The sequence below is a fragment of the Amblyomma mixtum genome, chromosome 7, assembly GCF_055824585.1.
Source record: "Amblyomma mixtum isolate Tamu chromosome 7, ASM5582458v1, whole genome shotgun sequence".
In the NCBI taxonomy this organism is placed as follows: Eukaryota; Metazoa; Arthropoda; class Arachnida; order Ixodida; family Ixodidae; genus Amblyomma; species Amblyomma mixtum.
In genome coordinates this window covers 38,566,470-38,592,050 of record NC_143018.1, presented here as the reverse complement: position 1 = coordinate 38,592,050, position 25,581 = coordinate 38,566,470, and the positions used below count along the sequence as shown (strand labels likewise).

The 25,581-nt window shown below is 46.0% G+C and overlaps 2 protein-coding genes, 1 long non-coding RNA gene and 1 other non-coding gene across 6 annotated transcripts in view; 2 read left to right on the top strand and 2 right to left on the bottom strand.

Moving 5' to 3' along the window:
• Positions 1-11,611, top strand: part of LOC149335726 (uncharacterized) — a 16,970-nt gene extending 5,359 nt beyond the window's left edge. The window contains exons 3-7 of the mRNA XM_089552311.1: positions 594-766; positions 2,321-2,482; positions 3,991-4,155; positions 5,958-6,248; positions 7,581-11,611. Coding sequence (XP_089408437.1) covers positions 594-766; positions 2,321-2,482; positions 3,991-4,155; positions 5,958-6,248; positions 7,581-7,804 — 1,015 coding nt within the window. The 3' untranslated portion in view covers positions 7,805-11,611. The remainder of the gene's footprint in view (positions 1-593; positions 767-2,320; positions 2,483-3,990; positions 4,156-5,957; positions 6,249-7,580) is intronic.
• LOC149335724 (uncharacterized) lies at positions 3,224-15,109 on the bottom strand. Of its 2 annotated transcripts, none has more exons than XR_016284095.1 (5): positions 14,658-15,109; positions 6,902-7,002; positions 4,884-4,980; positions 3,532-3,609; positions 3,224-3,385 (listed from the first exon to the last, which is right to left on the bottom strand). It is a non-coding gene; the product is annotated as an uncharacterized LOC149335724 (long non-coding RNA). The 2 variants fall into 2 exon arrangements; XR_016284094.1 differs by having other exon boundaries at positions 14,725-15,109.
• Positions 12,997-13,104, bottom strand: LOC149335725 (U6 spliceosomal RNA). Its single transcript, XR_016284694.1, has one exon. It is a non-coding gene; the product is annotated as a U6 spliceosomal RNA (small nuclear RNA).
• LOC149335723 (uncharacterized) lies at positions 14,197-25,581 on the top strand. 2 transcript variants are annotated; one of them, XM_089552312.1, is made up of 7 exons: positions 14,198-14,592; positions 15,770-15,931; positions 17,423-17,598; positions 18,893-19,054; positions 19,792-19,956; positions 20,511-20,801; positions 22,180-25,581. In XM_089552312.1, exons 1-7 carry the CDS (start codon positions 14,423-14,425, stop codon positions 22,401-22,403), a joined length of 1,350 nt encoding a protein of 449 aa, XP_089408438.1. In that variant the 5' UTR covers positions 14,198-14,422; the 3' UTR covers positions 22,404-25,581. The 2 variants fall into 2 exon arrangements, with proteins under 2 accessions (XP_089408439.1, XP_089408438.1); XM_089552313.1 differs by lacking the exon at positions 18,893-19,054 and having other exon boundaries at positions 14,197-14,592.

Sequence of the window (25,581 nt, the reverse complement as noted above, 5' to 3'; positions counted from 1 at the left end):
ACTGAGAGACAAAAAGAAAGCAGCATGAATTAAGGCTAGAGCAAACACACGTTGTGAATATTTTCACAATATACACTTACGTAGCACTTTTAACGTGAGTGTTAGTACCTCCAAGTCATAAAAAATTGTCCAGCGTTGGCATTGGCAACAGTTCGAAGCCTCACAGTCGGAGGGGCCGGTGCATCCAGTGTTCTGGCAACCTAGGTGGGCCAACTAGCTCATGTGACCTTGTGGCGCCATCACAACCTGCCCACTGGATTGTGAGCAAACTGGCCACCATGACAGGTGGCAGGGTGGTTAATGATTGGCCGCGACAGGTTGCTCAGGAAGAGCGACCTGGATCGCACAAGCCCCATCGATGGCAGCACCTGCCATTGCAGGGTGGTGGTGCATTGTTTAACTGCTGCACCACTGCGCCAGGAGTAGTATAAGGACCCCCAGAAATCTATGAACTTAAAGTCGAGACTTACCATTTCGCATATATATCCATTAACCCATTAACGCTATCGTGTCTTACCCTTAAGGCGGAGCTTATGTGTCCCCTCCTGTTCTTTTCTGTTAAGCCTAAGTGACTTGTCTTGGCTGTGGCACAGGCTGTGGCTGGTGCCACGACTGGACCAAAGCCGACCTGCCCAGCAACTGGACTACTGCAACCTGATCCCACAGCAGACAGCCCCTGCGGGGATGTTCGGAATGCCCACGTTTGAGACGCTGCAAGAACTCCTTCAGCGTTACAACAGTCAGCGTGTGTACCAGCCAGCACCAGGTAGGCACAGGCAGCTTGCGTTTAACTGTCCAAATTAATAATCAAAATCTGTAACATGTACTCATTGAATTCATAGTGTTCTCCTGCTTCATTTACGTGTCTACTGCAAGGGCACTCACACCACTGATGTCAGAAGGCATGCCTATGTTCTAGCCTTAGCAGTAGCCAGAAAATGGTGCTTCTTTATGATGCCTATGCATTGTTTCGAGTGCTCTTACATGCAGTGGAGAAACTTGCATAGACAAGTACAGCACTGCATCTAGAACATGATGTTTGGTGGAGAGGGGGGCCTCTCAGTCTGCAGAGGCGTGTAAGATGACGGAGTAACGCACAGCTGCACTATTTAATTCAATGGTACATTGTCTCAGAACTCCCCTGGCTTGTGCACATCTTGTCCGCATTTATTTCTGACCAGATGTTGATGTTAAGTGTATTGTAATGAATTAAAAGCAGGAAGACGAGAAGAAGAGAGGGCAGGTCACAAATGTTTAAATTTAACTGTGGAGATAGCATCACTGTTTCATTTCATTTTATTACCTTAAAGGGACACTGAGGAGAAATTGAAGTTGGCTTGTATCGACAGAATACCAGCTCCTGATTACAAAAACGCCACTCATACTGACAACAAAGCTCTTGTAACGTAGAAAAGAGCAAGAACCAAAATACAGGTATCTCCGCCGCAGGCCAAACTCGCAAGTTCAAGCGGGATGACGTCATAGGACAAAAGAGTTTTGCTAGAACCATTGGTTCTAGCAACACTGCGACACAAGAAGCCACGAATCACTGAGGCGCAGCCAATGCATGCACAAATCTCCTTGACGTCGCCAGATGGCGCCACGTGCCCGGCAGCTACGCGCGCGCCTGAAGCATCGGGACCAATCAGCGCCTGCTCATCCGCAGTAGGCTGGCTCCCGGTATTCCGCTAGCGGTAACAAGGTACACGGCCATGGTACACGGTATGCTAAAGCTGTCTATTTGCGAGAACTTCGTTGGCGACTTCGAGAACGATATCCATCGTAACGCTGGCAAAACGCCAGTGCAAACATAAGCGAAGCGACTGTAGCGATGGTTGCAATAGATGCCTTCAACGTGCGGCCGGCGGTAGCTTTCTTTTCGGCTGCTGCTAGGCCGCACTGCTGGCAGCCAGAAATCACGGAGTCTGCGTTACGTCATGTGCACGTCATGTTTCACGTCACTTAGTCCTGTGTCGTCATAGGGGAATCCCAAGTTTGAATCAGAGCGGCAGGAAAAACTTTTTCAACTTCGAATCCAAGTTTCTTAGAAATAAATGCATTTTTCGCTGCCGGCCAAGTGGCAACAAAGCCATGAAATGCCGAACTATCGGATTTTGCTGTAAAAAAAATATTAATAGAGCTCTCCTCACTGTCCCTTTGAAGACCCACGAGGGGTGATGTCAGTGCACGTTAAAGAACCCCAGGTGGTCGAAATTTCCGGAGCCCTTCACTACGGCATCCCTCATAGCCTTAGTCGCTTTGGGACGTTAAACCCCCATAAACCAAACCAAACCAAACCGCATGATTTCTGTGCACGCAGGTCGTGTCCTGGTAGTGGAGACACAGGAGATGAAGATTCCCAGCTTTTCAAACTTTGACCCCGACCGGTCCTTCTGGACCGAGCATGGTGCACACAGCCGACAGTTCCTCTTTGTTGTTCGTGTTTTCTACGAGCTTGGCTCTGCTGGGCCCGAGGAAATCGGTGAGTGGGCTTTGACATGAACATTGGAGCATTTTTCTGAAAAAATGCTGACTGTAGCTTCGGCAGACCTAAGCCCTCAGGAACTTTCAGCCTTTCCCCATAGTGACTTTTGAGTGCTTGCTTGTCTATTGTAGTTTTTTGCAAAAAAATTGAGGGGCACTTTGACTATCTAAAGAGCGTGAGGCAAAAGCCTTTCCACACAACTTTGGTTGCTACTGTGACTTGGATTGGCTAGTCATGACTAATTAGTCATGGCATATGACTAACTAGTTATGACCGATGACTAACTAGCCACGGCTAACTAGTCATTATTGATTGATGACTAACTAGTCATGACTTAGTTGATGACTAACTAGGCAATATTAGTTAATGACTAGTTAGTCATGACTTGTGACTAGTAATGACTAGTTACAACTTTCACTTCAGATGTAACTGACGGACGGACAGAGTCATGGTCGCGAGTATGAGCGCTTAAAGGCTTTTTGCCTTAATATATGCTGGCCACTTCACGCTCACTATTTGTTTCAAATTTGTAACGACAGACCACCTGCATGTGAAGATCAGAGGTCCTTGTTGCTATATGTGTTAAGCAAACATTACCTGCACCTGATTTTGTTCACTGCTATGATATGTCACTATGTTATGTGCTTTATTTTGTTATAAGACACTGACATGGGAAGTGGTGTGGGCAGAGCACCCGCATTGCATCAGTAGCCTGTGAAAATTATGCATTCTTTATTGTTCGTGCGGTCTTGGCCTTTGGCTTTCTGCCACAAAGCATTCTGTGAAGATGCCGGTGTTCACATTCACCCGGCGGGCCCAGGAGCTTCCGAGTCTTTCGTCCACCTTGTGAGCAAGATGGCAGACATGCTCAGTTGCTCTGTTTTCTTTGCATTGCCACTGCTGATGGAGAAAACGAGAGAGGGATCGCAGTGGTGGCATAGTGTTCGCCTCGCACGCGGGAGGTGCGGGTTCGATCCTCATGCCATCGGGTAACCACTGGCAATACTGCGAGTGCAAGCTTTCCCCTGTGCTGGTCCTTGGCTTACCTGCCGAGAAATGCGTGGCCCCGCCTTGAATAGACAAGAATACCTTGTTGCCATGGCGCTCTTTGTCCATAGTTGTCCCTGCACCATGAAAAACTGCCTTTGCACCACAGAATATGTGGCGAGAATTCGTGCACATGGACTTAGCACAGTGAAAGGTGCTGCTGGTGTGAGCACTGTGGGTGGTATCTCTAGCACTCATCTTAGGTGGTAGCTGGGACATGTGCCACTCGCTTTTGTCTCAGCTTAGACTTGCCCATCTGCAAGCTCTCTTGCCACCCGAAGGAAAGATAGCCTGAAGACTAGCTTCCTTTTACCTCTCTTAAGACCGTAATGTTATGTCAGGAACAAGTAAGTCTTTGAAATTAGCTTGCACCTTTGTCTTATAGTTGCAGCAGCAACAACAGAAAGAGACACTGACAGAGAAATGAGTTCATGTCTCTCCATTCTCTCGGTGCACAGGTGTGGCCGATTTTGTGCCGGTGCAACAGCTGGCTGGTGGCGCCTTCACGATGCCAACGTACGAGCCCTTCAGCTATGTCATCGCCCGTGCAGCGCAGTGGTGTGCTCAGCAGAGCTCGCTGCGCTTCTGCAACGCCCAGTCTCTCGAGATAAAGCTCAAGTCAGGTGAGCAGAGTGTTTTCAACCGCAAATGGTGCAGTGGCCGAATTTTGCTTTGGCAGGGGGTACACCTGGCATGCTTGTGTGGAAGAGTTGCCGTCAGAAGTTGTTTGGCTTAGGAACAGAACTGCAGTGCGACTGCCAAACTGTTTGACATTAGAATTGCTGCGCTTGTGACCTCTTTTGGTTTTCACCGTTAAAGCAGGCCCCTTCTGTCACAAATTATTATCCAGAGGAGGTAAATTTTTCAGATTTATGGATTTTTGTATTGAACGTGCCAAGATTACGGGGAAAGAGCCACCCATTAATTATGCAACTTTAGGTCCTCATACATCCACACTGTGATTCAATGCTGCTCTAGGACCTCAATTTATGTTCTTTTGATTGATTTCTGTCCTGAGAAGCCGTTACATACACAAAACGGCATACTATTTTAGGCTATATTTTTATATTTTGTGCGTAAGCCTGCTGTTGTTAGAGTCATCTTCTAAGTCATTTTCGTTTCTGTTGAGTAATTCTGTGTCTGGTGTCCCCCTCCTCTCCCTTACAAGTAGAGGGGGAGTGGGCAGGGGGATCGGTTGACTGGGGGTAGGTGGAGAGAGGATAATTCCCCTAAACACCATCTAGCGGGTGGAGGCCTCACACAGACGCCGACGCCACCGGACAATTTTGGCCTTCATGAAATGAAATACAGATGTCATCACCAGCCATTTGGACGTGGTAGCGTTACAGACCTCGTTCAGCAGGAAATCCGGTGTCAGCGTCGTTGACATCAGCGTTGTGAGCAAAAATCGCGGGCATGGCTCTGGCAGGTGGTCCCCAGAGAGTAACCTAGGAGGCAGGTGGGACACCCAGGTCACATGACCATGCAGCGTCATCACAGCCTGCCCACTGGACAGTGAGCAAACTGCCCACCATTACAGGTGGCAGTTAAATTAGTGATTGGTCGCTCGGGAAGAGCAACTTGGGTCGCACAAGGCCCACCGCTGGGAGCACCTGCCATTGCAGGGCAGTGGCGAGTCGCTTAACCGCTGCACCACTGTGCTAAGAAGAGTATGAGGACTCCCAAGGATCTATGATAGCATAAAATAGAGAATGACCTTCTGCATATATGGCAATTAACCCTGTAACGCTATCACATCATATGCTTAATGTGGAGCTTAAGTGTTTCCCCCAATTTTTCGCAAGCAGACTAATGGTACCAGGACAGTTTTTTATTTGTATGGGGATCCCCAAGGCTACACTACACTGCCATTCACTTTCAAGTGCTGACCACAGAGTGTAATTCCATCTTGATGTTACGAGTTTGAATTCAGAGGTTGGGAAAGAGTGTTTCATTTTTAAAACTAGTTTTCACAGCAATAGATGAGAGTCTTTTGTGGTTGGGCTAACATCAACATAACCAGAAAGGATTATACAATCATTTTTACAAGATCAAAAATTTTATGCAGTTGTTATCGGTGTTGTTGTAATAAAGGAGCAATTAGTCATTAGCATGCTTGACCAAGCACGGCCATATAGCTACAAAGGAAAGCTATACAACTTCCATATAAACTTTGCACTTAAAGAAAAGAAAAATTCGTCCTGGTTCAGGGTGCAAACCCAGGACCACCGCTTCACTGGGGCAGTTGCTCTACCGACTTAGCTAACCGGGACGGCTAGCATATGGTAGGGTGAGAGCGAATTTATCGGTAGCTCAAAGTAGGAACAGTGTTGGTCCAATGTAGAGTAGGCACTGCTGAGGCTTGTTCGGTGCAGAGGTTAATAGTGACAGCCTTCCCCCATCATGCTCTTTCCTTTCTCGTCAGATCCAGCACAGGGCCTTTCCTTTGGCACCATGAGCAATCGCACCGTGGTGGACACACAGCGCATGTCATACACCGAGCGTGCCAAGGGGGCCACCTTCTATGTGCGGGTGCTACGGGTGGCCTACAGCAGGGAGCTGGCTCCCCCAGAAGGTGGCCTGCCCCCCTCGCCACCCCTGGCGCTGCACTGCAAGACCTTCATGCCACTACCGCTGACAAAGGGAGTCTTCATGCCCGAGTTTGAAAGCCTCTCAGCCACCAAGCAGCGTGTCGAGGCCTGGATCAGGGCCACTGGTCAGTCCTTCCTGTGGCGTTTTATTTCTGTAGCAACCACTTGTTGTATGATGGGGAGGACACTGCTTACAATGACGCTATGTCACACCCACTACAATAGTTCAGTGAATATACGTAATGTGGTACAGCTGAGCACGGCTGTGGCGGCCACATTGTGATGGAGGAAAAATACAAGAGCTGGTCACCATGACTTTTGTGTTCGATAAGAAACCCATTGTGTTGAGATTATTTGAGAGCTTTACACTGCTGCATGCAATATGGCCTGACATAACCAGCATGCTAAACTATGCTGACTTCAAGTTGAGATTTAGTGAATAGCCTGAATTTTGGTGCTTCGTTGGTTGCTTTGCTTTATGTGACTCTGAATGTCCCAAAGTGACACATCTGATACGAGGGACTCTGTAGGGGAGGGCTTTGGATAATTTGGACTACCTGGATTTCTTTATGTGCACTGACAATGCACAGCATACAAGTGTCTTTGCATTTTGCCTTCACCAAAATGGGACTGCCGTGGCCGGGATTTCATTTAGAGTCCTTGGGTTCTGCAGCTGAGTGCCATAGTCACGGAGCCGCTGCAGTGGGTGCATTAGGAGAGAGAAGCCAAGTTCATGTTTCCATTGCCAAAAAAGATAAAAGAAAATGTTATTGCACACCTGTTGGGGCAGGGGTTTTGTAGCAATATTGCTGTTGTTGTCAGTTCTTTGCCCTGGGATGGAGGCAAGTGTAGTTTCGGAGTTTTTCTTTAAAACTTTTTCTGCAAGAAGTGATAAAAACAAGTTTCTGGTAACAGGTCACACTGTTGAAATCCTTGATTTTTTTTTTTTGTGGGCTTTAAAAGTGGGAAGCAAGAATATTGTTTACACTGCTCACTTTCGCACCCACTGTCCCGTCCATGTGCCCACTGAATACATTTTATTTCGATTGGCTATCAGGTGAATGGTGAAGTTTTCAAGTCTATTAAAATACTAGAGCAGTGCTTGTTGTATTAAAACCAGCACGACTACAAGGTTAATGAGAAAAACCTTCCTACAGTCATGCCTACAATAAACAATGACGACCTATTATGGAGAGGTGTACACAAAGGGAACTAGGACGACATAGATACAAAGGAAACAGGATGAGCGCTCGTCCTGTTTCCTTTGTGTTTATGCCGTCCTTGCTTCTTTTGCACTGCACCTCTCCATGATGCCTCGCTGACTGGCCCACACGCAGGTACTAATCATGACCTAACCCCCTTAAGGACCCCCCTCATTGAGCTGTTGCCATATACGAAAACTTAATTTGAACCCTGTGCTATCTGTACTGCATTTCACGCTGTCATGTGATGCGCAGGTGCTCGGGTGCTGAGCTGTGAGACGGCAGCCATGCGACTTTTCTCTGGTGGCGAAGCCTATGCTGGCATAGAAACCAGCTTCACGTACAACCGCGGCGAGCGCAACGAGTTCTGGATATTTGTGCTGCGCATCTACATGGACGGTGCCTACCAGGAACCGCCAGAAGAAATGCTGCCTCCTGTGCCAGAGGTTTGCGACACCGGATGCTGTGTCGTCCTCTGAGTTGCATTTTCTCTCCATGTGCTGCCTGCCTGGACTCTTTTTCCTCAGGACATTCTGCCAGTGTAAGCTTTTCACTGTGTTCGCTGCTCCAGGGTGCTTGAACAGTGCTTGTGTTTGGCTAGTCGTAACTACTGTATTTACTCGTGTAATGAATGACATTTAGTTGTTTTTGCATTACTACCCTCACTTTCTCAAAATCTGTGCTCAGTCTGGTGTGGTGTGATGCGGCAACCTTCCAGAAAGCCTTGGGCCACTACCTGCCAGCCTTTGCTCTCCACCCATGTGTACCCTCCAGAATCCTCCTTCCACCACCAACAACCCACATTTGCCTTCCAGCCACCTTCACTGTCCACAAGCTGCCAGTCACATCCACCCCACCGAGGCTTTGCCCACCACCAATCACCCACCTCCACACTCCTGAAGGCCCAACTCACCACCCATCCACTCGCTTTCACGAACCACAAACCTCCACCCACGAGAAGCCCACACAGCACCCCAACACAAAATCGATGGCGAATTGCAATTCAAAGCCGCAACGGGAAGGCGATTATTGGAGCTGAAAAATGTACAACCAATACTGCTAATGCAGATTTGTCGTGTCACGTCTTGTGATGGCCTGCTATTTTTTTTCCCCAGAAATCTCGGAAGATTTGGGGACATGTTCATTTGTGGGGTAAAATGTTGGGAAAAAATTTAGGCCTGTAAAAGCAGGACAAAAGAAAGGGGGGGTGTCTATTATGCGAGGGAAAAAAAAGGTACTTTTTGTCTGACCAATTACCGGGGTGCATTCATTGTCCGAGTAAATATGGTAGTGTGCAGTGTTGGCTAATACCCGAGGAGTTCAGTTCATAAATACTACTTGGCATGTAATCAAGACACTACGTGCTCTGTGCTGGCATTCGGTCCCATGGGAAGCACCCCTGCACATGTTCCCCATGCCATAGGTAAGCGAGGGTGGTGAGGGTTCTTTACCTCATTGAGCACTCTTGAGTCTGCTGTCCTGATGCCAGGATTGAAATGTCCTTATGTGTCTCTGCCTGTCTAGTGTTCACCGTGTGTTTTGTTGGACGTACTGTCGCACTTATCACTCAAACAGCTTCTGGCTCTTGAATGCTGATTAGTTAGAGTACCATTCTGTGTGCTAGCTGGCAAAAGCTGCTTCTTATCTTATCTTGTCTGGCACCTTCAGACAGCTTTGTGGTGCTGGACCAGGAGCAGGATCGTCCAGTTGGGGACACCCTTGAGCCAATTTTGAATGCTTTGTATTGTTAAATGTGCAGGTAGATATGCAGAGATACCCATATTTTAGCTTTTGACATGATCTGGTTATCACATACATTCTGAATGGTGCAAACAAGCTCCTGACCTCCTTTTATGCGTGAAATATATATTGATGTGCTAAACTAGCATCACGTGCCTTTGTGATGGAGTTGTATTAGTCAGCAGGGAATTTTATGTAAGCCTCTCTTATTAGCAAGCACGTGTTCAAGTTGAGGCTCTCTTTGTAACCTTGAAATGCATTCACACGTTTCTCTTGCCCGAACGAACTTTTTCACTTTTTCTGAAGTTTAAAATGTCACTTGTAAATTTTATTGCTTTTGCATTCTCTCGCGTGATGCTCGTGATAATTTTATATACATTTATTGAAATGTGTTCGTGCAGTTTACTACATTGTGTCTTTTATGGCATTGTTGCTGTTTGTTTTGTATGCCTGCCCCTTATATGCACATATATATGTCATGTTATGCTGGTGCCTTATTGTAAAGGTAGATTGTCGATGACATCGCTGTGCATCAGGTGATATTTTGTCTCTACAGTAGAATCTTGACGATACGATTATGGTTGATACAAACTTTCGGATGATAGGAATTTGTAAAGTTCCTTGGCCGCAGTGCATTATGTACAACGTGCAGAATTTGGGATGTTTCGAACACTATCCCGTACCACACTGACCTTGTGAACGTATGGGCCACGACTTCACCCTCTAGCACTAAGCATTAAGCATGCACAGCGCCGTCGCCACGACTGCCAGTTGCATCGCATGCACTGCAGTGCTAAATCCCATCAGCCACAACAGATCTGAGGGAATATATCTTCCCTTGCTTCTGTGTACAGATGACGTCCATTTTGTATGACGCGAATTTTGCACGATATGAATATTTTTCGCAACCCCGTGAGGTTTGTATTGTGATATTCTACTGTAGCGCTTTTTCTTGTTCATTTGCTGCCACTAGGCGGGGGCATTTATACTGGTTCCTATGAAGATTTTCTATCTAGCGGTACTTAGTGACAGGAGGCGGCTGGCGTTGTATGAGCATGGTTAGCACAACAAGCAAGAGCTGTGATTGCTGCAACAGTGGAGTTGAATGCTGGGTTTTCTGCCTTTCTGGTTTTAATAATGCACTTGTTTTGATTGTGGTGTAGATTTCTTCAATGCATGTGGTGAAAGACAGGGTAAGTAGTTCGTTTTGATGGTGTTGTCCGGTATCGAGGCCTGAGGAAGGTGTGGACTCTCATGTGATTGTATAGTACTTGCTGGCAAGTGCTATAGTTGACTACATTTCAAGAATAAGATGTAAAATGCTTCTCAAAGGAGGAGATTCTCAAACGGCATCAACATGCTGTCCGGTGGCATCCTTTTGTTGCCTTGTGGCATTGACCTCGTGGCGTCGTAATCAACTGCTTTATACGACTTTAAAATCAATAACTGTGTACATGTGTTCCGCAGCATTTGCAATTGGTGGCCAATCTTTCAAGCAGGACACTTTTAGACTGTTTGATCTTTGAAGGATGTAGTGTGTGAGGCTGTCGCATGTCACAATGGAACGAAAAGTGCATGTGTAAGTGGTACCATATGCTACTGTTTGCAGTCCCATTTGCATACACATTCTGAATTGTAAGTTCAATGGGGACGTCGCTTGAAATGGTAGATGTGGCAGGACAGTTGCCAGGAAAATTACTCTGACCTTTCAGTAAAAGAACTGGTTTTTTCCTATGCTTTTTATGTTTTCCAGTTGTTGTTTGTCCACTTTGCTTTGTTTGCATACTGAAACCTGTGATCATCCCCATTCCTTTTGAGTTCAAAACACCCCTTACATGTCATTCCGCCCCTCTATTTTTTTTTCAATTCACAGTTTACACGGTGAAGTATCAACTAGCTCAGACATAGTAACCGATAACCTTGGCTTTGAATGAGTCTCATTGCAAAACTTGTACAGTTGTGCTGTACACATTTACAGTGGTGACAAATGCACTCTGTCTTGTTAACAGAGCCAGTATTCCTGTTTTACATGCGGGTCATTGTATAACTGTTTTCAAAGAAAAGTTGTGGGAGGATGTTTCACGCTTTGATCAAGGTCGACATGCTTGGCATTTATGTGACGCCGATTTCTTGCTGCCCTGTCTGGTTCTGCCACTTGAGGTGTTCAGCTGCAGTATTGCCTCTCCCCTTCCGCCTTCGGGGTCGTCTTGAAGCTTGTCTTCGGGACTGGCAGTGTGTTGAGATGACTATGCCATTTTACTGCTGCTTCTGTTCACATTACCTGTGCAATGAAGCCCATTTTCCGGATGCGTCTCTGTGATATTCTCGTTTTCTGTTGTATCTCCAAGAGACTGCTGCGCTGTGGGCAGCTGTTGCAATGCAATGTGCAGATTGCTGTTGTCACCTTAGCTGCATTGAAAGCATCCCAGAATCTCCATTTGTCCATCACCGACTGAATGAAGTGCTTAAATGTTATGCAGGGAGCTCTCAGTGAAATGTGAACTGACCATGCATGTCATTTCCAATAAAGTGGTTTATTGATCCTATCATGCTGTTTTGATATACGCAAACGTCCGAGATGTTTGTAGGAGCATGGGAGCATGTGACTAGCATTACTATCGCAGCACCCTTGTGGTCATACAACGTTATAGGCATGGTTATACTCATGAGCATCACCAATCAGGCACTGATGATGAGCTTCAAGCACCTTGGACCAACAAGTGGGTTTTTAAATAGGTTTAGGAAGCCTTAGCCATGCAACTTAGCGGCCAGAGTGGCAAGGCCAACAAAAGCTTGCCTACTGACCCCAACGGCAATTACTTAACTGGGAACATGGCTTTTATATTATGAAAAATGGTCAAAAGTAAATTTCTTGAAAATTGGCGTAGTTTCTCATGTGCCTCATTTTATTTTCTGTCCCATAGTCTCATTGCTGAAATAGATTGGGAAGTACTCTAAAAAAAATTGTTTCTTGAACCATGGTGGCACTGCATATTGAGTAAGCGCCGAAAAAAATCGAGTGTTTTTTTCCATTCCAGTTTTCTGAGTAAGTGCTCTTATGTGAAGCAGATTTTTTCCTGACTGTTCTGTCTTTTTAATCCCGTTTGTTGCGTTGCACTCACAGGCAGGATTATACTGCAGGTCGAGACAATCTTTGTTTTTCAAATTTGTGAGTTATAAATTTCTTGTATGAAATTTCCTTCTCAAAGCAAGAAAAATTCTAGTGAAGAAATTCTAGGCATGTTGGGACCTGTAGCATGCTTGTAGGAACGCAACGAATGTTGAACCAGCTTTGTGCCATATTTTGCTGTGCAGGTCTTTCACAAGACATTGGGAAAAATAAAAATAATTATTGTGAGAGATATAACACCGGAAAATATGTGAGAGTAAGTTAGAACGGTTGTAACATGCTTGAAAAATTTCATGTAAATCCATCGAGACATTAAACAAATTTTGCTGAAAGCCACGTCAAGGCTGATACACAATGCCATAAGGGAGGCCCCCCGACTAAGAAGTCCCCATCAAGTGGACATTAAACTGTGGTCATTGCCTGGGGGAGTCAATCATGCAAAAGAAGATTTTGTTTAGTGACAGCAGACTGACTGGCTGCAGCGTTGAAGGTAATTGACTCATTACATGGTTCGGCTATGGGAACACATATGGGTACATATCAACCTTCGTGGTGGGTATAGACGAGCAACATATGAGTGGCACATCGGATAGGGTGCATCGGAGTTCCCTTGCAAATCAGTAAGAGGTGCTCAGTGACCAAATGTAATTTGTCCATGCTTTCAACTGGTATTAATGATACAAGAGAAGGTATTCTGGCTCACATTGTCTTCCATAAAGTTTGCTTCCACTGCGTGGCATCCTTCAGTATTTGGTCCAGTGCTGAACTGTAAGTGTTAGCCTCCAAAAAATCGCCACAAAAAAAAAGGGGGCCTGTTTCACGGTTTTGCATGACATACTTGCGCAGGGGCATATGCTCATCTGATCTGTTTCATTCAAATTTTAGTACATGAAGTTTGGAAGTAAACCCATACACATCTCGGCTTCGCATCTAGTCAGAAAAATGAAGTAGCAGAGGCCCCACCCTGGTGTGTGCATTCACTACAATATTTAGTCATTCATCTTTCTGTAGGCTGGAGCTACCATTTTTGTAAGCGAACTATAGCAGCAGGCAATACCATAACTTTTACATGCGAGGTAAGTGCTCGTTTAGGTCCTATGTCACAACATCAATTGTTGAAACCTGTAGTGAGTTTGGAGGGGAGAGTTGAAGTGAGACTTAGAGACAATTTTTTTTTTATTTCTTGATGCTCATACATACATCCATTGACTCTTTGTATTAGCTTCACACTGTGTGAAAGATGACATGCTGGACCCACAATCTTCCGACACGAAAGTGTATGCTGACAGCTAGCAAATGCAAACCTGCAGTTTAAATTTCTAAGTAGTTCGTGCATAATTAGAATGGTCAGTGGTATGCTCAGCAGTAATTATTATGTACAAGTCATTCACAGGCTGTTCTTATACATGTGAGGTGTTTTGAGAATTCAGGTGCTTGATTTTTCGGGCACCAGTTCTATGTGTCTCCCACTTCAGAGTCAATATGCCAGTTTGAATTCGAGGTATATACCGCGTCAGGAATTTGTCACCAACTGTTAGAAACAGGATTAGATTTTGGGATATTCACAGAGGTGTGCACAAAGTGAGATGAAGTTTGTATGACAAAGTTGGGTCCATTCAACCAACATACATGGCCTGAGGCAAGGAATCCATAATTATATTTTCGAATATCTGAAATAAACAATTACAGAACACGGACGGTCCGCGGGCTCAAGCAACGAATTTGCACCAGTTGATAAAAAGGCGAAACCGCGAAGCACTTTGTTGCCAATGTACCATCCTCTGCATTGCGAAGGCCTTCTGGTAGGCGCCCACTTTGACTCTCGCACACTTCTTTGCTCGGAAATGTTTCGCCGCTCCGCGAGTGTTCGCGCGATACGGTTGATACGGTCTCAAAAGGTTTCAAAAAACCCGCTCCCCTAACAATCGTGACGCCAAAACACGTGACCTGCAAGAACCAACCGCGCGAGAATCCGGTTCGTAACACCGCAGTCACGTTTTGGCCAATCAGCGTTTTGTTGGTGTGTTGTTTTTGTGGTGATTGGCGGCATGGCACGTGTGGCACGGGCACTGCATGGTGCTGCGAGTTTCGTTTCGTCGACTCGAGAGTTCATGGTTTTGTGCGTCTTCGCGGCGTGAAATGCACATACCGTGACGCGCCACCGTTCGCCGACAGGCGCTGTCGTTAGAGGGTCGGAGTGCGGGGATGCGGAGAGCAGACGCCGATCATGTCGGCCCGTCCACTCGTGGAACGCTCGGACCCGGACGTAACGTCTTCCGCGCCGTCTTACCGCCGGCAACACTCATCTCCTGGCGGAGGCCTGACTTTCGTGGACTTTTTGCCGTGCTGCATTAATCCGGGCGCTGTCTCGAGCTCGCCGACCTTTGAGCCGTTCAGGTAAGGCGCTTTCGCGCATGCAGCGAAATCGAAGCGAAAGAAACGCAGAGTGCGTAAGTACCTACCTCCGTCGAGCTGCGCTTACAGCGACACCGAAGTGTTTGTTCGTCAATATTTCGTACTTGCACCTACCAGTTCGATTCGTCGCGTATAGCTGCAAATCGGGCTCGAGCTAGTGGATCAATCGTGTTTGATTGGCACGGCCGTGCGCGCTTATGCGCGTGTTCAACTGGTTTTGATCAACTAGAGGTCACCGAAGCAGTGGAAACTTCCTTGAGCTGTCGTGACCGACCTTGGTCGGTTTTTACGTGATTATACATGTTAGCGAGCGCCGTTGGGTAGCTCGATCCTCTATGATTTCTGGAGACGTATGCACGTCTATATTGTCGTATTGTTTAGGCCGAAGAGTTAAAACACTTTTTTTTTGTAGTTGTTGCGACTGCAGGAAGGATGAAAAGGAAAGTGCACAAGCCGGTCCACTAGCTCGAGCTGAGCCACGATCGCTGCGCCACGTGCAGGCAGAGGAGAGCTGAAAAATGTGAGAGGAAAGATTGTAACAACAGACGCGCATCGGAACGACCGCGGATCGAAGCGAAAACGCGCAGGCTGCCCAAGCCGCCCAGGCCCCGACTGTGTGCGCGTACAGGTGGTGCTGGCGCAGAACTCGCGCTCCCGCTCGTTCCGTGCCTGCCGCACATGCGCACAACAGTCCATCGAGCATGCGCGCGCGTTTCAAATGTTACCAGCGTGGTTGAGAGGGACCGAGGAAATACATCCGCCGCGGTGGCTTCATGTGCTGACAGTGTATAATATTGAGAAGCGTTCATAATACATGAGTACTAAGTATACAGAGCTGTACAAAATGAAAGAAATTGAAGATTAAGCACTTCCATGGATAATTAATGTTGTGGTAGTGTCTCTTTGATGCTTAGCAAGATCTTGCTACCCACACTCCCTGCATGTTTCTCAAGAAATGTGCCTGTTCAAATACCACGGGTGTGGTGTATTTTGTTAATGGTTTCATGTGTCAAGGAGTGAGTTGAAGGTCATGATCAAACAATCCCTTTAGTTGATATTTACCTGCCTATAGTCACACAAAATGTTAGTGTGTATTTTCTTCTTAAATATTCGTCCGCCTCAAATGATAAATACGTAATGTGCAATTTGCAAAATGCAGGGTGCTGGTGGAGCGTGCCAATGAATGGCTGAAAGAGCACTGCATGTGGGAGGTGAAGACGTGCGAGAGTGTCGAGTTCAAGGCATCCAAGTCGATCAACACAGAGCTCATGACTTACTGCGAGTATGGCAAGTGGAGCACTTGCTACATGCGGGGTTTGAGGTATGCGTAGTGCACACTACTCATTTCGTCCATCTGTATGCTGTGAAAGATGTATTCGTCATCACCGTCATTGCTGTCATCAGTGGGGCTATGTCTACTGCAGCACAAGTGCCTCTCTTAGTGACCTGTGCAAGCTATGGCTGCCCTCTCCGCACAAATTTCCTAACCTCATCACCTCGCTCGACTCTCTTTCGTCCCTTGCTGTGCTTTCCTTCTCTCGAAATCCACTTCACTATCCTAACAGACTGGCGGTCCTCCACATTATGTTACATATCTCTGAAAAGGAAAATATAAAATCGATGCATCTTGTAATGCTGCTCATATGTGGGGCTCAACAAGAAGGCTAGAGATGAGGCTAAGGACAGTGCAGTGGCCTGTGGAAATGAGATCTTTGGTTGGTTGGTTTATGGGGTTTAACGTCCCAAAGCGACGAAGGCTATGAGAGACGCCGTAGTGGAGGGCTCCGGAAATTTCGACCACCTGGGGTTCTTTAACGTGCACTGACATCGCACAGTACACTGGCCTCTAGAATTTCTCCTCCAAAGAAATTCAACCGCCGCGGCCGGGATCGAACCCGCGTCTTTCGGGTCAACAGCCGAGCACCATAATTACTAAGCCACCGCGGCGGCCGAAATGGGATCTTTAGATGTAACATTAACAGACAAAGAAATGGGTAGGTCTGTGGGTCACTCTTGGAGGCAATGGCTAGGGGAGAGGGCAGTCCCATTTGAACCACATATTTCTTGGACATTTTTCGTTAGAAAAAATCGGGTTCAGCATGATTTTCCTATGATTTTCTTCAGCCAGGCTGAACATGGCAGCTTATTTTGTGGACCAACATGCTTTTAGTTGGTGATTTTGTTTATTGAAAACTGCTGCATTTTCAAGCTATGGGTGGCTGCGTCTATCACAGAGCTAGTTCAGGCTGTATACTCAATCAGAATTGCTGCACATCTTAAATAAGCTTTGGATGACGTTTAATCGGAAGAGCCAACAGCCACTGCAGCCAAGGAAAGTGCATGCAGTGTTTGTGTGGGGTCTGAAATTCAGGTTTCATCCTTAAACAGCTATAAAGCAAAATGAAGGATAACGAAGCCTCATTGAATTCCTTCTACTCTTGCAGATATTTGTGTCCATGAATGTGAGCATTTGTGAGTGTGGACATACGCAAAGTGTAGGGAGCCTCATCTTACTCTGTGGCAGTTTGTTTTGAAGCTTGAGATTCCCCTGTGCCTTCCTTGTTTGCAGCGAACGTTAGACTCTTTTACTTGGAGTAGGGTTGAGCTTCGTGTCAGAATAGTAACTTGGGTTCAAGAGCCACGAATAGTACTTTTTTGACCAGCCGGGTAGCCAAAAATTAGCCAGAAATTTAGCCGAACAATAAGCGGGCGTTTGTGATAACTGCGGCCGTTATAAGTAGGCCCGACTGTGCTGTACACACGCTGTGTATTTTCTGTTAACCCTAAGTGACTTGTCTTGGCTGTGGCACAGGCTGTGGCTGGTGTCACGACTGGACCAAAGCCGTCCTGCCCAGCAGCTGGAGTACCGCAACCTGGTCCCGCAGCAGATGGCGCCTCCGGCAGGGCCATTCGGGATGCCCATGTTTGAGACACTGCAAGAGCTTCTGGAGCGCTACAACAAACAGCTCGTGCACCAGCCACCACCTGGTAGGCACAAGCAGCCAGTGCTGCTTGCTCAAGACGATGGAAACATGTGCCAGTCCTGACCTACATGTGTGCCCTAGGTCATGTTCGTTGCTGTACAGTGTGCCATTAGGTGAGAATGTCACGGAAACAACTTATCCGTACCAAAACGCAGGCTTTGTTGTTCATGTAATCACCCCTGCTAGAAACTGGTGCCACTCGTGTTTCGACATGAAAGGTCATAGGTGATTGTACTTTAAGCAACTGGTTACACGGGAATACATTGTGCCAGCTCTTGCTGGGAAGGCAGTAAGTATTTGGTCCACGGTGCACTTCTTGAGTGCTTTTTTTTTTTTTTAAGGAAGTGAAGGTCAGTGCAGTTTTTTTTTTTTTTAATTTTATGCTTGTTGGAAAGGGGGCCCATAACTTGCACACATTTATTTCTGACCAGATGCTGATTTTAAAGGACTCTAGGCACCTCATTTTAGTTTCATGTTTTCTTCTCTGTAGTGATGCGTAAGACATTAGAATACGTGGAACACCACGTAGTATTTGCCTACGACCACTAAATAATTTATAATTGAATTTCTTCTCTCGTGCTGTTTTGGTTTCATCAAATGAAGTATGGATGTGTGGCACATAATGAGTGTTTAGGTCATGTGAGGTACGAAAAAAAAAAATGGATGGGGTTCAGCGTGGCTTGAACCTAGTTATATGAGTGAAAGCTCTGTTAAGCATGGTTTCTATTGTCTTAAATCAAATGTCAAGGTCAGGTGCCCAGTCGTTATGGTCATTTGACCATGTGGTCATACTACCATGGTTTGAGCCATACCACCAGGCAGTTAAGTTCGCTTTGACCTTCTGAGCTCTCACTCCAAAACTGCAGTATAAATGCTGATACGTCGTTTTTCGTTATTCCAACTCTTGGAGCAGGCTAGCTTAAACATTGTAGTGGATTAAAACTATGTACCAGTGATTATTGTTCAATTTTTTTTTTTATGCCTCACATGACCTAAACACTCCTTGCACATCGCAGCCATCATTCGGCTGCTGTTATAATTATAAAAACTGATGTCTAATATATTATTTGAAAGAAGAAAACACATAAGCAAAAATTTGGTGCCTGTGGTCCTTTAAATGCGAAATAATGAAAGAAAGCCACACAACTGATAAAAACGGAGGGCATGCCACAAACTTCAAAATGATGCCGGATAAACCTGCACTGTGAACTGATCTTTGTCTTTGTGCTGTGGCTACACCCTTGTGATGTCACTGGCTGTAAAAAATGTCCACATGCTCAATTTTTATGCATGGACAGGCTGTGTGCTTGCTGTGGAGACGCAGGACATGAACGTCCCCAGCTTCTCGGACTTTGACCCCGACCAGACTTGCTGGTCAGCGCATGGCCGCCGCAACCGGCACTTCATCTTCGTCGTTCGTGTTTTCTACGAGGTGGGCTCTATGGTGTCCGAGGAAATAGGTGAGCTCACCTGCAGTCTTGTTGTGAGTGGAGGAATTCTGTCTCAAAGCATGGTGGTTGCGTAGCAACCACAATTTTTTGTTGTTACGAAATGTTCTGGTATGATGCCACCGCATGCCACTTATGTGTGTGCTCATAACATTCTGAAGACATCTGTGCAACAAATGGTGTATGTCAGCTGCTGGCTTCGGTTGTTCACCGTCACTCATGTTGTCCTGTCTTTTGGCTTTCTTCTGTGTAATGTATGACGAAGTGTTGGTGTTTCTATTCATCTTGGCCCGGGAGAGTTCCCGAGCCTTTTGTCCGCCTTCTGAGTGAGATGCCACATATCCTTAGCTGGGCCTGTGGACATATCCACTTAGTGCTTGTAAACCAGAGGAAAAAAAGACCCATTGCTAACCCCATGTTCTTAACTCGGAGGAAAGGTCTGCAGGAGGCTAGCTTTCTTTCACTTTTTTTAATGTTCACAACATGAGATCTGAAAAACTCACAGGACATTTACGGTACTCGGTAATATGAAACTCAGTGCAGCTGTGCAGAAAATTTCCTCCTCCTCCTCACTTCTCCACACTACATCATCACCACTGATGCTCTAACCAGAAATGGGCCATCAACAGCTGCGCTGTAAAACAAGTGTCCAGTCGTTGAAACTAGCTTGCATCTTCATCCTGACAAGCAGCAAAGAAAGATGGATGTCAAAAATAAGAAGTCATATCATCATTCTCCTCATCGTACAGGTGTGGCAGATTTTGTGCCGGTGCGACATTCAGCAGGCAGCATGGTCTCAATGCCGAAGTACGAGCCCTTCAGCAGTGTCATTGCCCGAGCAGCCCAGTGGTGTGCTCAGCAGAGCTCGCTGCGCTTCTGCAATGCTCAGACCCTCGAGATAAAGCTCAAGTCAGGTGAGCCGAGCATCTTCAACCTAAAGTGATACACCGTCTGAATTTCAGTGCGGCCAGGCTAGCCAATGCTTGTGTGCAGGAACTGCCTTCAGAAATCATCAAGCATCCAATAACAGTGCAAAGTCGTGTTTGCGGAAAATGGCAGTGAATTATGTTTCTCATTTCAATGATGGTTTTAGCAGTCTTGTTTATATGTCTGCAAAACAGAATTGCAATGCCACGGTGGCTCAGTGGTTAAGGTGCTCGTCTACCGAGCTGGAGTACCCGGGTTCGAACCCGACCACGGCGGCCGCTTTTCAATGGAGGCAGAACGGAAAAGGCGCCTTGTGGCTGGGTATATACTAAAACATGAAGCAAGCAAATCTGCAAGGCGTAATTTACTTCTTTTTGCCCGCACCTCAGGCAGCAGCGGTGCCCCCTTGCGACGAATAATTTTGTGGTTCGTGCATAGTGTGTTCACCAAGCAGAGGATGCATTGCTGAGGTTTGTCCACTGTACAGAAATCAAAAGCAGTCCATTTCCCTTCCCTCTCCCTCTTTTTTTTCTCGCATCAGATCCATCACTTGACTCTTCCAGTGAGAGCGTAAGTGATCGCACCGTGGTGGATACACAGTGCATGTCATACACGGAACGTGCCAAGGTAGCCACCTTCTATGTGCGGGTGCTACGGGTGGCCTACAGCAGGGAGCTTGTGCCACCGGAAGGTGGCCTGCCACCCTTGCCACACCTGTCGCTGCACTGCAAAACCTTCATGCCACTGCCTCTGACACCGAGCGTCTTCATGCCTGAGTTTGAGAGCCTGTCGGACACCAAGAAGCGTGTCGAGGCCTGGATCAAGGCCACTGGTCAGTCCTTCCTATGGAGTTTTATTTCTGTAGCGGCCACTTGTTTCTTGTCATAGCAGAGGAGACCCTAACTGCCACGAAGAATGCCCACTGCAGCGGTTCAGTGGATATGTACAAATGCGCTTCAACTGAACAAGGCCATGGTGGCCACATTGTGATAGAGGAAAAATACAAATGTTTAGGGGAATCCCCCAAGGTGGAGTAGATTTGTAATAAGGGAGTAATTACTCATTGGCATCCACCCAAGCGCAGCCATACGGCTACAGAGGAAAGCTATACAGCTTTCTCAGAAACCTCGTAGTTAAAGAAAAATTCGTCCTGGTTCGGGGTTCGAGCCTGGGGCCACTGCTGTGCTCAGGTGGATGTCAATGAGTAATTACTCCCTCATTACAAATCTAGTCCACCTTGGGGGATTCCCCTAAAATTTGACCAACACTGTTCCCACTTCGAGTTATTGCCTGAGGATGGCTGTAATACTTCATCATTTGTAAATTTATTACAATGGGTAACCATCGATTGAAAAGATGAATACAGAAAAGTATAGCATACTCAGGGGGAAAAAAATATGACGTTAAAAAAGCCCACCTTTAAATGTCCGTTAATTACTTGATATAAAAATTTAAGACACGACCCACTATTTCTCTGAACATAGAATGATTAAAGTAACATGGTCATGAATGTTTTCCGGGAAGGTGAAATTGACAGACCTTTCTTTTTTTTCACTTTAAATTCTGTAGACATTACTTTGTATAAACAGTCTCAAATGATGGCAGCGTGGTCCAGTATTGAAACAGTGATGGATTTATATTTGAGTAGTATATGTAAGTAATCTCTAAATATACATATAACGGTACACCTCACTTTGTAAATATTGGTTGAAGAAGTAAATGAGCTTTAATGGCACTTTTTTTTGTGAGTTAAAGGCATTCCTTTGCCCTGTGAGTGTGTGAGTAGTTTGGGAATCTTAATCTTTAATTTTTCTGCACAAAATAATAGGAACACTTGTTATAACAAATTGCACTGTTGATTTCCGGAACGTGGCTAAGAATATAAAAGAGGGAAGTGAAAAAAATTTCATCTTTCTCATCTCTGCACTCTGCCCCACACAAGTGGCTGACTTGCTACATCAGATTTTGATCGGGCAGGAGATGAATGCAGAAGTTTTTGGTTACAGTGCACTAGAGCGAGCAAAGTCCGGTGTATTAAGAAAAGTGAGATTGCAGGGACAATGAGCGAAGATGTTTTACCTTTGTACCTTAGTATGGCAGCACCTACAGCAAACATTGCTGGCCTAAACCCCGGGAAAAGTCTCGCACAGAAAACTCAAATTGACCTCGTTTTGTCTTCACCACCTTTAGCATTGTCATACAACGTGCAGGTGCGCGTGTGCTGAGTTGCGAGACGGTCCCCACGCGGCTTTTCATTGGTGGCGAGGCCCATGCTGGTATTGAGAGCAGCTTCACGTTCAACTCTGGCAAGCAGAACGAGTACTGGATATTTGTGCTGCGCGTCTACCTGGACGGCACCTACCAGGAGCCACCGCAAGAAGAGTTGCCTCCTGTGCCAGAGGTTTGCGATGATGAACGCTGTGCTATTCTCTGAACTGCATCTGTATCTCTTTCTGTCTGCTACACACTTCCCCCTTCTGGAGCCCCTTCTCTTCCGCAGGACACTCTGCGAGTGCGTAGGCTGTTCACTCAGTTGGGTTTTGTTGGGTGCTAGGAACAGTATCTGAGATCGGCTAGTGTCCAGCGCGCTGGCAATGTGTGTTGAGCTAGCGTACCTCTTCGCGTGGGCTACAGCTGCGCCCAAAAAGTGATTTTCAATACGTGCCAGGTAGAGACAAGTATCTTTCGTTGTGACAAAGCTCAAGTACAGTGAATGCCAGCATCGTGCACTTCCGTTTACCCCTTACACTGTTTTCATCCTCCTCACACGAAGACATTATTTAGAAGGAAGAATAATGTGCTGTAGAGTGATACACGGCTGGCCTGCCTATTCTCCGACTATCCGTGCCTCTAACGTAGTTCGCCATTGTTGAACATTATAATCAGAAGATTGACTAGCTCCATGCCTGAGTGCTTTGAACATGATTTGTGATGCCTTGCCTATCATTTTATACAGCTCGGATGTCTTTATCCGTACCCTCACCGAGGCTTCAAGAAGTATGAATGATACACAGCAGAGTGATATGCTTTTGCAGGTGCACTAATTGTAGTGCAACTTTGACAACACTTTCCAATAAAGTGCAAAAAGCAGTATAGTATTGGATCTCTGCATTGTTGCACGTGCCATTACACTCATTACCTTAGCAGCTACTGTATTCAACTGTTGCTTACCTTATCTGGTAACCAGCCTACGTGAAGCAGACAGAGAGATGAGGGCAGCTTGTAGTACATTATTACCTGATCTCTGTAAGCATTGTGTGCCAGCGTTTGCTGCAGCTCTCCTTTCCTGTTCAAGGGAGCCTTCCTGGTGATTACTCCTTATCAAGCATCCTCAGGCAGTTTTGTATTGCCCGGAGTAGGACCAACTCTGGTCAGGGGTTCCCACATCTTCCTGGTGAGGATGCTGTATCTTATCTGATACAGGTCTTGTACACACTGCTGAGACATTGTTCAGACATGCAGTCAGTTCTGCAGTCGATTCAGCAAAGCTGCTGTCATTGCGCACATCTGCTGTATGTGTGGTACAAATATGAATAATTTAGCCCAATTTTATGTTAACTGCGGAAGCATTACTATTCCCATTACGAGGAAAGCCGGGTGCGTGTGTTAGTGTGTGTACTCGCAGGTAGTAAAGAAAATCCCAGCGATGGCAAGAAAAATAGGGTGATGTCATCTAGTGACTGCACACAGTAAGCCAAGTGCCGTAACACAGTAAGCCAAGCACGTTTTCTCTTAGCATATACTTACATGTTCTAGTCAAGCTGGAGGCTAGCTTGTGACAGGGATTCCAACTGACGACATATGCACCTTCAATTGTATGCCTTCCCAGACTCTTTACTTCTTCCCTTAAGGTGCGGCTGAAGTGTGGACCAAGATGTGAGGCTATTACTGTGCCATTTCCTTTCCACAAAAATCAATTTTCATGTCACAGTTGTGATGGAACTGTTCTGTCACAGTGTTCTGGGTTGCGTCATACTTGTGCGTGTCTGTAGTCGTCGTACAGCGTTCCGTGTGGAGTCATACGTGCGATGCAACTATTTGTCATACAGCGTTTAGTACTCATCGCCTGAAATAAACTCAGCTCGCAAACCGCAACCAAATGTCTTGTGTCCACGACATGCAAACTGGACTAGCTTCATCGATGTGCAGCAAGAGGGTCTGAACATTTCTGGTCTGCTGCAGAACCAATACGCAAACATGTAAACTCATACAAAACAGCTTTAATCCTTGTACAAAAATTACACATAAACACCGCACCCAGGGATAGTAATGCTTTCCCATTCCCCCATGTGAGTAGTCTTAAGAGTCTCTGCCAAATTTTTTTTTACTTGCTTTCTGCTGACATCCAAGAGGTCTTAGCCTGCATTGTGCATCAAAGATTAACTTTATTTTCTTAGCATCGGCCAAGTCTTGGGGCATAGTACTAGTTGTTTTTGTGCGGTTCTCGTGTAAACATATACGATCCTGGTAGGCAGATTTCATGTGAGCCTGGCTGTCTTTTGATGCACATGCTATTCAAGACGGGCTTTCTTTAATAACTTTAAAAAGCATTCTTTTTGCATTTTACCTTTTATCTTGAGAAAACACATTCCTACTTGTATCAAAAGCAGTGGTGCTGTTTCTGTGAACTGCATTGATATCTTTGCTTTTTCTTACTTGATGTTTTTCATTTTTTGCATATGTTAATTGAAACGTGCTCTTCTAAAAGTTTACTGCACTGTATCTTCTATAACAATGTTGTCATTTATTGTGTATGGCTGCCTCTTATGTGCAGAATGCCTTTTACCACACTGTTGCCTTGCTTTAAAGATTTTGTGTCAGTGCACCCACTATGCGCCAGGCTATTCATTTCGTCTGTAATGCTTTTTTTTTCTTCATTTGCCCCTGCAAGACTGGGGCATATGTGCCGACTGCGCTGAAGATTTTCCGTCCAGCTGTGCTGATCAATTCGCTCTCGCCCTACCATAAGCTTGCCGTCCCGGTTAGCTCAATTGGTAGAGCGACTGCTCCGGTGTAGCGGTGGTCACGGGTTCGAACCCCGGACCAGGACGAATTTTTCTTTAACTACGAAGTTTCTGTGAAAGCTGTATAGCTTTCCTTTGTGGCCATATGGCTGCGCTCGGGTGGACGTCAATGAGTAATTACTCCCTTATTATAAATGACAGGAAGCGGCTGCCGTTGTATGAGCATGGTTATCGGAGCAAGCTAGAATTGTGATTGCGGTGACTCTAGATCTGAATCTGGCTTTCCCGCCTTCTTGGTGTGAGAAATGTGTGTTTTTGTTTGTGTGATTGCTGCATGTTTCTTTGTGATGCATTGCAAAGGTCATTTTACTGCTGCTTCTGGTCACATTACCTGCAAAGTGAAGTTCATTTTCTGGAAGCCCTGTTACTGTGATGCAAATTTTTTCTCTCACATCTCCAAGAGACTTCTGCAGTCTGGGCTGTTGTGATACGTGTTAATTCCTGTTACCTTAGCTGCACTGAGAGCATTCAGGATGTTCCTTCATCCTGCGCCAACTGAAGGACACGCCTGAATATCGTGCGGGGGCTGTCTGTACGGCGTGATAAACGTACTGAAGAAATCTTTACAATAAATTGTTTTTGTTGATA